Source organism: Argopecten irradians, chromosome 13, assembly GCF_041381155.1.
Source record: "Argopecten irradians isolate NY chromosome 13, Ai_NY, whole genome shotgun sequence".
Lineage (NCBI taxonomy): Eukaryota > Metazoa > Mollusca > Bivalvia > Pectinida > Pectinidae > Argopecten > Argopecten irradians.
This window is the reverse complement of record NC_091146.1, coordinates 31920242-31934215: the sequence shown is the minus strand read 5'-3', so window position 1 is coordinate 31934215 and position 13974 is coordinate 31920242. Positions and strand designations below refer to the sequence as shown.

At 32.1% G+C, this 13974-nt stretch overlaps 1 protein-coding gene across 4 annotated transcripts in view; it reads left to right on the top strand.

Moving 5' to 3' along the window:
* LOC138306746 (uncharacterized) overlaps positions 1-4316 on the top strand; it is a 56513-nt gene extending 52197 nt beyond the window's left edge. For all 4 annotated transcript variants that reach the window (XM_069247204.1, XM_069247207.1, XM_069247206.1 and 1 more), the window contains exon 10: positions 486-4316. In XM_069247204.1, the coding sequence (XP_069103305.1) occupies positions 486-687 (202 nt within the window). In that variant the 3' untranslated portion in view covers positions 688-4316. The remainder of the gene's footprint in view (positions 1-485) is intronic.
* Positions 4317-13974: the final 9658 nt, after the last annotated feature.

The window sequence follows — 13974 nt, the reverse complement described above, 5'->3', positions numbered from 1 at the left end:
CGGGGTCACCTAAGCATGACCCATGGCATAGAATTGGAACATCTCGGGACGTACTGTTAGCTGTTTATACTTCCGTATGAAACAACCAAACCGAAGATTCCGTAAGCGAGTCCCTGATTGGCTAACCTCAGGGGTCATGCTGAGGTGACCTCGGTGAACCTTTGTCATCCTAATACACTGGTGGAATTGCGTTGAAATTCAATTGGTCATTTGGAACCCTAGAAAAGTGGTCCAATCAAACAGGTGGTCAGTATACAGAGGTTGTCTATATATAAAGGTTGTCTTTATACAGAGGTTGTCTTTCCACAGAGGTGGTCTTTATACACAGGTGGCTTTAATACAGAGGCGGTCTTTATACAGAGGTTGTTTTCCTGTTCTAGTAATTGATATAAAGATTAACATTACGCTTTCATACAAAGAATTGTCTTTTCTATTTTTCAACATGTTCAAAACATGTAAGATAAAACTTATTTATTCATTTGTAGGAACAAAGGATCGTGCTCCCCCACAATGAAGAAGTTATTTGACTTTGAACTGAGTTTGTCCCCGAAAACATCCCCGAAGAGGAAAACATTTGCGGAGGGTTTTCCACGAGAGAATGCACATCCAGAGGTCCATTCCCCAAAGCGGAAAAACAATGGAACAAGCTTCCCATTTAAAGATAAGAGCAACGATGTTGAAACGTGACCTTTTTCGTGACCTTTCTTGGGTCAAGGTCACGATATTGAGGTGAAAATTGCAGCAGAATTTAAGCGTTTGATTATGTTACTGCTATTTCGCCTCAAAGACAAGAGTAAGGATGATGGTATATGTTTTTCGAATGCTATGTGCTTCAGGCATTATAACCAAAATGTACACTTTTATACAACCCATCAAACCCTACCAATTGCCAAGTGCAAAGTGTTGAAGAGGAAATATTTGCGAGTTTGCTCCAAATACCAAAAATGATGGATCAAGCTTTCATTTCAAAGGCAAGAGTAACACAGAAAACTGAGACATTTCTGCTATTTTTGATATTATGTTCTAGGTGTGTAGTGCACTTTGCGATGTATCTATATCTCTAGAATGATGGACCAGGATTTAATATTTAAATTATTCAAATATATGGAACAAATTATTGGGGTATTTTTGTGTTTAAACTATCAGATTGTAATAATTGTGTTATTCTACGTAAAATATCAAAACTAATTAGTTGTTGTGACGATAGAATATCGAACGTATCTGCTCCATCATGCATACTTTCAAAACTAAAGCCGTAAATTGTTCTGGATAGTCTTAATATTCTTGTTGTGAATATTATATTCCTAAGTTTTTATTCATTTTATTAAAAAAAAAATTCTTCTCGATATTTTGTATAGTCAATTGATAAATTGTTTTGATTGGAGTATTCTTGATTGGAATATTATGTGAAGTCTTGTCTATGATTGGTGAATATTTTTTTCTAACTTAAAATGATGTTAACAAGCGTTAAATGAATCCTACGACTACACAAGTATTTTGAATTTTCTACTTGTTCGTCGGAAGATGTTATTTTAGAGACCTAGATTAACTTCTTCCCTTGTCATAATATAAAATGACAATTTTTATGTAGTATCGTGTAAAATGTTAAATTATCCTAAGATTTTCCCGATATATGTCACTGCAATTTATTTGTAATGGGTGACATAAAATTCAATTTATTATGTAAATACCCCAAAACACGTACCCCCCGATATATTGCGCGATATGTTATCGCAATATTTTTTCCAAGTTATTTTTAAATTTTTGATCTATACTTACTTAAACTGCATCTCGTAATTGATTTACTGAACTATTACTTATACATTAACTTCTAATGAAAATCTAATGCATTCACAACCTGCATCATAATAGATTTCAGAACCTATCGCCGTCATCTTGCTTTTTGTATTGGGTTTTACATTAGTTAATATTTAAAATCCTTTGAAATTAAATCATGAACACTTTTATATTTGTTACTCAATCTCGATAAGGATCATTTGATATACTTCTAATAAAGTAAAAAATGAAACATAATTATTTTTTCATCTTCAAGAACATGATCCATCATGTCAATTAAGATTGTATCTGGACTACATTTACCTTCATTATAATTTATTTACTGTTTGAAATAGTAACTTGATTGATCATTCGATAATTTATTTCTGTATACCTTGGAATGCTAATAGCACATAAGTAGCGGTTCCCGCGCCTGTAAACTTATTTGATGCTATTTCGGATAATTTGCAGAGTGTCCTCATTTTCCCACAAATTAAGAAAAAATGTTGTGCTGCAAACCTTTAACAAGCATATGCAAAATCACATTCGCTTTACAGGCCCCGTGGCATGTACAATTACATGACACCGCCAGGCCCAGTGCCATGCATATGCAACATGTTCTTTGATCTCTCAAACCTTGCACGTTGTGAGCGTGACATGTCTTTGGTCGCGCAGGTCCTATGCTGTGTATAATATGCATGTTCTTTCGTTGTCCAAACAATGTTTGTGTCTGCTTAGGCCCTGTGTCATGCATATGTCTTATGATCTGCTGGGGTTAGGCGCTATGTCATGCACATGTTTCATGATCTTCTGCAGTTGGTACGCCCTGTGTCATGCATATGTCTTCTGACCTGATGCAGTATGGACGTCCTGTGTTATGTATATGTTACATGCTTTTATTGTTCTGACCCATGGCATTGTTCGGCCCTGTGTCATGTGTATGTTACATGCTTTTTTCCCCTGCTCCATATCATTGTTAGGCCCTGTGCTATGTATATTTGTTACATGTTTTTTATTGTCCTGACCTATGTCATTGTAACGTCTTGTGTCAAGTATAGCTTACATACTTTAATTATCCTGACCGACGATATTGTTAGGCCCTGTGTCATGTATATGTTGCATACTTTAAATATCCTGACCCAGTCTCTCAAGCCCCCATTCTATGTTTTGTTTGACATGCTGTATCGCCGTCCACGCCCTGTGCCTGTATATGTTCCAAAGTCTGAAGCCAGCCCTGTCGGACGAAATTTATAAAATAGATCTTCTATGGCTTTTATGGACCCGTGGCACTTGGCGCCCTTATAGCTTTAGCCGTCCAGCACGATACATATAGCGTAAAATTGTGAAATTTCCCGGGAGTTCAGATTTTTGCGATCTGTTCACCCATTTGTCAATTTATAACAGTAATATGTTAACAAGTTATTTAACTTTTCATTATTTCTTGCGAATATTTAAATTCGCGGAAATTACGTTTACCCCTACGAATAATTACGACTGTATAGCATCAGCTAGATCATATTCAACTCATAAAACTGTAAATACTACGAATCAAGTATACTAAAGTATTGGTAAAATCTTCATATCACATTTCTTTTTTATTAAATATGCTATAAAAAGCATATATCATGCTAATATGAAAGCACATTTTAGACTTTCGTATAAAATTTGTAGCAATTAATCATTCATCTGGCAGCTCCTGACCGAACCTAGTATTTGTAGGATAATCAAACATACTATTTACTGTATTATTTTATAAAACTTTTTTTTATAAGTTATTAACTTTTTTTACAGTTTTTTTCTTGCTGCTGTGTCTCGATTTTTACTAAAGAGTAATTCATTGTTCCATCCGTTAATTACAGCACATATTGAAAATGTTAATCATTACATCATAAATATTTATCTTTCACGTGCTGGTAATTATATTTGAAAAAATACGCTTATTGAATTATTTTTCACATTAATAACTTTAAACTCACATTCCTAACAATTATCTCCTGTATGGCCACCAAACGTGTTCAAAATGTACTTTTAAGTGTTTTTTTTTAGTTTTATACGTGTCGTTTGTCAGTTTTATATCAACAGAGGCAAATATTTTGAAATTGCATTTTATAGCTATTTTATTTTTAGTCATAATTTACAGCACAATAAAATCTGTCTTAGCAACCACCTATATATAACGACCACTTGCTCAATATATAGTTTTGTAAGTGTTCAAAATGGCCGATTCCAACTTAGTTCAACATGTGTATACAGACCATTAGCTATAAAGACGGTTTTATCATGTCCCTGTATTTTTAGACAGTTTTTGACTGTATTCACTACTGTGTACAGTGCAACGTGTCTAAAAGAACCATCTGTCTATAGAGACAGACCACTTTTCTATTTCCCTGTCGTTATAGACAGGTTTGACTATATTCACTACTGTGTACAGTGAAACTTGTCTATAAGGACCACCTGTCTATAAAGACAGACCACTTTCCTATTTCCCTGTCGTTATAGACAGGTTTGACTATATTCACTACTGTGTACAGTAAAACGTCTATAAGACCACCTGTATAAAGACAGACACTTTCCTATTTCCCTGTCGTTATAGACAGGTTTGACTATATTCACTACTGTTTACAGTGAAACACGTCTATAAGACACCTGTTATAAAGACAGACTACTTTCCTATTTCCCTGTCTTTTTAGACAGGTTTGACTATATTCACTACTGTGTACAGTGAAACTTGTCTATAAGAACCACTTGTTAATAAAGACAGACTACAATCCTATTTCCTTGTCTTATAGACAGGTTTGACTATATTCACTACTGTGTACAGTGAAACATGTCTATAAGGACAACCTGTCTATAAAGACAGACTACAATCCTATTTCCTTGTCTTTATAGACAGGTTTGACTATATTCACTACTGTGTACAGTGAAACTTGTCTATAAGGACCACCTGTCTACAAAGACAGACCACTTTTCTATCTATCTGTGGTTATAGACAGGTTTGACTATCTTCACTACTGTGTACAGTGAAACTTGCCTATAAGGACCACCCGTCTATAAAGACAGACCACTTTCCTATTTACCTGTCATTACAAAATGGACAGAACGTAAAACGTCGTTATACATAGGTTAATCAGTCATTTGGGAGCTACACAAAATGTTCTATTTAGCAGATGGTCTTTATACACAGGTAGTCGGAAAAGCTGGATTTATTGTAGTGAATTGTTCCCAACATATGCTTATCAATCTAAAAATGTGTTCAACTAAACTAGTCCCTAAATTTTAAGCCCCAAAACGTTCATTAGTTTTTCATCTCTCTAGAATTGTATTCAACCCAGCATGTAGTCAATACATATGTAGCTATAACATGTCATCCAAATCGTGTGTTATTTCCGAAATGCTTAGCTTTTAATGTGTTCAAAATTGAAACCATAATGTCTAGCCTAAAATTTGTTTATTGATCTCGATAATATATTCACCTGAATCTTCTACGAATGATCATATACGTGAATCACTTTTAATACATTTGTTTTAAACCCAAAGTATGATTAACATGCCAAGATGTGTTCAACCCCATATCTATTTATACATTTTCAAAATTCGTTTCACCTCCAAATGTATTCATTAATCCCAAAATGTGTTCAACATCAAATATGTTCATCATGCCCATCGTGTGTTCAGCCAAATACTCTCAGACTACTATTTAAACTAATCATATAACTGACACACGATTTGTATTATTCATCTTGAAGCTGACAGATCAGCTTTATTACCAGTATATCTTAAAATTGGCACGCTTAAAATTTTTCATCAGTCTACCTTTCACATCATTTTATGTATTAAGAATCAACAGTATAGAACCAGTGTTTTCAATTTTATGTCTATTTCAAAAAAGGAAATATTACATAGTTTTAAGTTATATGTTCCATGAACGCCATAGATTTTGATATCAGTTTTCTTAAGTAAATTACTGAAAAATAAAAGAAAGATTTATTGAAAATATTCAAAAGGACAGACAAACACGCATGATACTTTATAAATATTTGAAACAACACAAAATGTATGCACTGTAATTCAGCTTGAAGATTATTTTCATAATTTGTCAGAGGTCACAAGATAATTACAATCATTACTGTATAAATATCAAATGTGTCCTTATTTCAATAGACTGTAGAAATATGATTTTGGTAATAATGCCAAAATTAATTAATCAAAACATGTCTTGTAATTATTGTATTTTTCAAAATGATGTGAATTTTTTGGTGAATAAGATATCGGCAAGCAAAGGATTTAATTATTTTCAAGAATCTTGTACTTTGTCTCAAGATATCAAAATAAAATAACTTAAATATGTTACCAAAGTAAGTGTGACGTGATAATCATCACCTATTGTTAATTTTTGACGTCTTAAAGGTAATAAAATTACGATGAAAGTATGAATACAAAATACACTCCTCAAGGAACTCAAATGCCAAACCTACCCAGGCGGTCTCTTTCTTACAGATATAGTTAATTATTAATGATACAGTTAATTAGTGGCTTAAAATATATATTTAAGCAATTAATTGTCATTCAGTTTATTTTTGAAATTGTTGTTTGTGTGGATAAGAGTTAGTGTCGGAAAAACCGAGATTTATTTTAATTTGTTCCCACACTCTAGCTATTGTCAATCAGGTTTGCTTAACAATTTTGTTTTATGTGAAATTTGGAGAATCCTATTTCTTTGATGCAAATCAATTTCAAATATAAAAATATTAGTGTTTTATGTAAACTTTCTTTGAAAGATGTAAATTTTACGTTAATAGATAGAAATCAAATTGTATATATGATGAAATGAACATTGATGTAGACTTTAATTGCTGTTTTAAAGGTACAATTTATAAGATATATTTTTTTGATTTCGTATGATAAAAATCATTAATGTTATTTAATTGTTATTTGAGTCATAAATTTCATTTGAAAATTTGGAAATCCCATTTTTACAAGTTATTGTGTTTTGTCCTGAAGTATTAAAGCAAAGCTATGGTTTGTTGCGAAAAGTAACAAATCCTCGGACGACAGGTGTGGTACATTATCGTTTGAATAGTATACGTAATTGTTGTCAATATTTTGAATGACGGTGTCGTAAAATTCTTATCTGTGTTTAAGATTTGCTTCTGGCTTGCTACATCACTACTATCATCTGAAGTAGTTTATTTATTACAATATAATATATATATATTATATATTCGGATTTTTTATTTAACAAATAATTTATGATATACGTTTATTCTTGTTGTGTATAAAGTATTATATTGAATTATATATATTTATGATGTACAGATATTGGGTATTATACCTTGAACTAATATTGCATCATTTTGATTATTTCAATACTATCCATGCGACCCCGGGTTATATCTCTTTCTCGGGTTGATAACTCACTGTATTCACCTGAAAATATGTCAACAATTGTTTAATATCACTGTATATGTACTTAACTATCATGCTTTAATTGCCACACTTAAATGATTAATTTCAGCATTTAAAAGCATTGTCCTCACAAGGTTGTCATTAATCAACAACCGGTTCTCAATTTTCTAAATTTCGTAAGTTTAAAGTAATATTATGTTTTGAACGATACACACTCGTTTATATTAGTATAGATACAAAGAGGAACAATTGTGGTTTTAAAATCATAATATTTAATATTTTTATATTTAAGTTAAATAAGAAACTTTAAAATTTCTATGGCGGTAATATTGTTTAGTAAGTTATTTTTGTAATGGAGGACATATACTAATTCGCCTGTTCCTGTTTTTGATTTTGACAGCGGTATGGTATTTTAAACACTGTACTCAGCTGAACCGTGCATGTCATGGAAACTTATGTATTATTTAAAATAAATGAGCATAGCCTATTGTTTCATTGTTTACTTTCATGTAATTAAAAGATCTTTATTGTTTGGAGTCTTTGGTGGCATGCTTCAATAAGATAGCACTATAAAAAGAGACACAACACAAACATATCACAAGATCCAAAAACATACAGATATTCACACACTCAACACGAATATTCCACAGCCTCTAAAAACATACAGACATTCACGCAAACAACACACAATGTACCACAGCCTTCAAAAACACATATTTACCACAGCATCTCAAAACACACAGACATTCACACACACAACATGAATATTCCACAACCACCAAAAACATACAGACATTTACGCAAACAACTCAAATGTACCACAGCCTCCAAAAACACGAATTTACTACAGCCTTCCAAAACATACATGCATTCACACCGCAACATAGTGCATACAAGGCATATTGTCCTAAAAGGACTTGTATCTCTTAATAAGATGTTCAACCTTACAAACTATTTCATTATTGCGATATTTCGATTATGCAACGGTCCCCAATGATACAAAATACGGACACTTTTAGCATTTACCCCACGCATAAACATACAAGCATAAAGCATAAACTGGAAATATGTTAACATATTAAAGATTGTGTAAGAACACATATGATACAAAATAGATAAAGTCACAGCGTTTTGTGTTTATGAACACAGTATTTGTTCAATGTAAATTATCCTGTCAAAGTAAAATTGCTGAGTGAAATTGCAACCCAAATCTATATTTAATAATATATATTTAAAACTGATTGGTATCGATTCTCAAAGAAGGACGTAATTTAAGTTTACTTGTTCATTTAAATAATGTTAGTTATTTTTAACGGAAAGTTTATGATAATGATTTTAAGCACTATTTAAAAGTACGTTCGTGTGTATGTAATCTAGGGAGGTCGTGTCATAGAAAAATCTGATAATATGATAATTTACATATTGACGGAACATATCCACTTTGGTGAATACAAATTACTTGAGTATTGCTATATTTCGAATCTGTAACCCTACTTTTCGATACAAAAACATACTTTTAGCATTAACTAGAAAAATTTTAAGCATAGATTAGAGATGTATTTACATAGACAAGATATTATAAAAAACAAATATGATAAATAAAGCACTCGTGATATTCCAGCAACTTGTATTTATGCTAAACAAATATAAACTGCATGTTAACATTTGTTGTTGGAACAACGCTTTAACAGAGCCCAAAACAAGATTTTAAAGTGATCCTTGAGAGTTTTGGTTAACACATAATTCAATATTTATTAACAACGATTTTGTTTTCGTTCTGGCTATTTTCTTTTCCATTGTGTATAATTATGTTGAATATATACTTAATCACCTTTCTTGTTTCTTCTGTGTCTTATCATTACTATCATATTGAACTGCAGTCTTCTTCAGAGATGTATGAATTATTTTTAATTCTCTAATATTAAAAGTTTCTTTTTGGAAAAATATGAACTTGGCTTAATTATTTGTCACTATGTGTTTACGGAAAGTACCGAATGTTCCCGATTAGATAAGACGATGACTTCAACTTCGAGTCTCACCACATTGTATACAATATAGGTTGTTCTTAGTAATTAAAATTCGTTAAGTTTGATCAACCAACCATTCGTGATTTGGGAATAAGTCGAGTACATAATCAAATTTTCGGGCAATTCAAAATCCTGAGATCAGCTTCCCAAAATCGGACACAGCTTATCACAGTTTCACAACAATTTTCAAATCAAGGTCAATTTCTTTTTAATTATTTATTTTGCAAAACTAAAATAACAACAAATTTTTATAACATTCTGAAGTATTCCATTCTCTACATACTTGTCTATACTATAGAATACATAATAACAGAATTTGCAGAAAATGATAAAAAAAAATTTCATTTACCGTGTGATTAAGCTATGAAGTTATTAACTTGTGAAAATGAATATTGGCAATTATGTATACTTTCTGTCTTATGCCCGTTAAGACGGACGACAAACTTCCTCTTTACATTTTGATTTTAATGAGTACGTCCAAATAAAAGAAAAAAAGAAAAGTAAAAAAATAACATTGTTCCATATAATTAATAAATAAAAATTTGAACTTAATTTAAATAATGCTTATAAAAATCATATAAGATTTGATAATTATTAAGCACGTTTTAATGGATTGAATGCTTTTCTTCTATTGAACTCATTTATTTTGTAATTAATATTCAAATTTTGATTATAATTGGTATGAAAACCAGGTGAAATAAGAATTGTTCTTTCAGATCTGTTTTAGCCATATGCTTCTTAAGGGAGGGTGTCATTTCACAAGCTTACCCCAGTAACACTAAGCTATTAGCGATAAACTATAAACGTTGACACTTATATGAATAATAACACAGTGTAAGAGTAATGTCCCTTTCCTGGCTTGACAACATATATGACTAGAAGGAATGCACCGCACCTCTATCTGTACTGGGTGCCTATGGCTATAACAATACTATTTATAATTTCTGCATAACTAATGTCATCGGGGAAGAAAAAAAAAACACATCATACCACCATGTTGGTGTTCAACATTTTACATTGTTACATAACCTCTATAAAAATGTCAATGAAGTATTTTCGATTTTTTTTCTCAAGACATTGTTAGAAAATCATAACTAATGTAAAAATTCTCAGAAACTATTGAATGGTCAATAGTTTGACCTCCAGTCCCGGAATATAATCCTGGGGTTGGTACCAACACTTCGAGAAAGGAGTTTTGACTGTTGACTGATAGTTGCATGAAGCAACTATACTGCTGATGTTATGTATTTTTATAAATGATTTTTCTATATAAATGGCAAAATGATTATGAATCATTGCAGCTGTAGTAAGTATGAGAAACATCCTTAACATAAATGTTGTCAATATCAGTTTGCTGGTGTTTGCTTTCAGTGTTTCTATCTAGAAATCATAACGTACATCTTTGCACTAAGACCCGGATATACTTTTCTCTGTTTCTGTAAAGTCACGTAAACTGATCGATATGTTAACGTTACTTAAAAGGGGAAATTACAGTTACAACACTATCGTGACGTGAGTGTAATGATCAAAGCACCTGGATACGTAATTATCTACTTACATCCTCCTGCCAAGCTACTTATAAGCTAAAATTATCTCAACTATCAAACTCTGCTTAATGCTTAATTTTTCAATTCGTTTATTTACTTGTTATTCCCTTTTACATTTTTCAGTTTCCTAATATTTAAGTGAGAAAATAACGATGATCCAATTTTTTCATATTAAACATCATCGATTCATTAGATTATTGTGTAGCAAGTTCGATTCTCATGTGAGACACTTGTGAGGTACTGACCGCTAGTCAGTGGTTTTTCTCCGGGTACTCTGGCTCTCCCTCACCACCAAACCTGTTGCGCCTTTAAAAGACCACGCCTGTTAACAATTAAACCAGAATCACACTTTTGTATTGTTATCTACTATTGTCCTTAAACTTCCTTCGCTTCATGTTTGATATGCTTCTTGCCCATTTTAATATGTTTGATATGCTTCTTGCCCAGCCTATTTAGTCCCATTATGCAACATTAAATATATTTAAATTGATGTAATCAGCGATGCAAATTTCAAGGTTAAGGGTTAAAAATTTTTTGCTCCATCGCCGACAGAGTTCAAAAATAATATTTTGCTATCATCAAATCAGGCAGAAAAATCCGTGTTCTTACTTTTTTGCCCATATATAATGAAAATAATTTGTATTTAATCTTGTATATATATGTCTAATTAACACAACAAATAATATAAAATAATTTATTTTACCTTTGGTGTATGCACAATCGGTACTTCATTTCATATAAGACATAACAGTACCATGGAATATTTTGGGGACGCAGTTGATTAAATTTATTATTTGTATCATGATGTAAATTTAGAATCAAAAACTGATTTCAATGATGGTAATGGTGTGTAAAGTGTAATTGAATGAAAATACTAATTCATCTGCTCCTGTTTTTGAGAGCAAAAATACCATTTGTCAGCGATGAGGTATGCTCAAGCACGGTCAATTAGAACTTATAGCCCTCACCACGTACTTTCATACATTCATATGTCTAATTTTTATTTTTCTGATGTAGATATGTTTTGTTTGGAAAATCTTTACTTAAAGTCATCGCAGTTTATTTCCCCCTTTTAAACGCCAAATTTTCTTCATTTCTTTAAATAACGTTAACATTTCATTCTGGGCGATTCATTTATCGAAAATCTTTTTGATTTTTAACACTATCGCATTCCTATTTCACTTTTCCAAGATCAAAGTTTTTATTTTCCGTAACATTAAATGATCTGTATTGATTTTCATATAAACCTTAATCCCTATGTATAAATCTCGGTCCATCAAACGCTATATTTGATGCCTATAAAATACCATTAACCACAAGCCTTTTAATGCCGTGTTTACTATCCAGGCCCTGGGAACCGTTCGGGATCTCTTTTGATATATTCATGTACAATAATAGCAAGCGTTGCATGATAATAATATTCACATAACTCAAGCCATTTTGTGAGAAAATTGAATATCGCAATACCATTCATGATCAAAGGTCAGATTGTGCTAGAGGTCACATATACATGGAGATCGAACGGTTCTGCATAATACACGGATAAAAAATCGAAACAAATATGTTGTCCTTTGAATATCATTCAATATTATCATTCATGCCGTGAAATCACAGCACAAAGCCCCATTGATGTAATGTCGTCTAGCCGCACTTTCCCACGATATAAAGAGATATATACCAATGCAATGGGATTAGAAATTAAAGCCAAGCTCTCGGTATTATAGAAATATTTATAAGGCGTTGAGGTCTTTTCAATGATTGAACAAGTCGTTATGCCAACACGCGTCCGCAGATATGAGTGTGAATGTCTAGGAATGTTAGAACTTGTATGCGGGCATAGCTAGAAACAGGGAGAGAGGACTGAAAAGAATAATGTTTTGTGTAATATAAAGGGCTGCTATTCTAAAACGGTCGATTATCATACATGTTTAATTTCTGTTTTGCATATAATAGATTTAAAACGCTATTCTAATTTCGTCAATCACGTAATAAATTTATCAGAACTTTCTTACTGCATATAAAAACGCGATTATATTAATCTGCACCTTTTTATTATTGTATCTATAGATTGCACATTGCCAAATTCAAAACACCTTTAAATTTATATCTGCAGTACAGTTGATCTCCAATAATCCGGATGCCGATAATCCAGAAGGTTCTCAGTCCGGGCGGAAATGTCAGGGAACAGATGATTGTAACACCACGGCAGTCCTGAAAATTCCAGACAATTTAGGCTGGAAATGAAGGTGTCCGGATCATCGAGGGTTAACTGTCATTATAATCATTCATGTTTGATTTCTGTTTTGACCAACAACAATAATTCGCTATTTATATCTCTTTTTTGCTCAATGTTTTACTTTTGACATTTTTGACATTTTGTTTAAGAGTGTAAATACTTTCGACCTTTTGCATCAGTGACGAATACTTGTATGTTTATACCTATACTACATTATGTCTAATGTGCATTAGGGCATTATCAAATTTAGCGCAAAATTGATTGAAAAAAAGGAATTATAATGGTACATTATCAATAATCTATACGCCAAATTCTGTTAGCGTAATGATATTCCAGGGGTAAGTTTAAGTGTCAAAAGACGCTAAAATATTATTACCAGTAAAATAAGTTCATTTATGAAATTAGTTTTGACATTTACAAGATTTATTTTAGTGCAATCTATCAACGTGTAATACTGCGTTAGTTGATACACATTTGGTGATAGACCATATTTATAAATCGAGCAACACTGACCTTATCACAAAGCGTTGTGAAACGATCACTACCTCTTTACAACGCGAATGTTAAAAAGGTTCCAAGAAAAGTAAATATTGACTTTAAAACGACCCAAAATATTGTCTTGTTGAACTACTGAAGATAAGACTTTTTGAAAGTATAGTCAGTTTGAAAAAAAAATTGAATTCAGCTGACACTACAGATGGAGGAAATAGAAGAAATTTTTTAAAGTAATGCATTAAAATGTCACGTTGTTTGTTCGAGGAAATACATTTATCAACTTTCATAGTTATTATACGTCTTTGTGATGAGGATATAGTTACTTTTATAGCTTTGTTATTTTTATAGCTTAGCCTAAACTGGTAAACTGACAATGCAGTTCGCGTGATGAGGCACGCTACTTGGCCCAGTTTAGAATACACACCCGAGACGCGTTTTGACCTGTCAATCAAAAAGCATGCCCTGACAAAATATAACATGTTCGGGC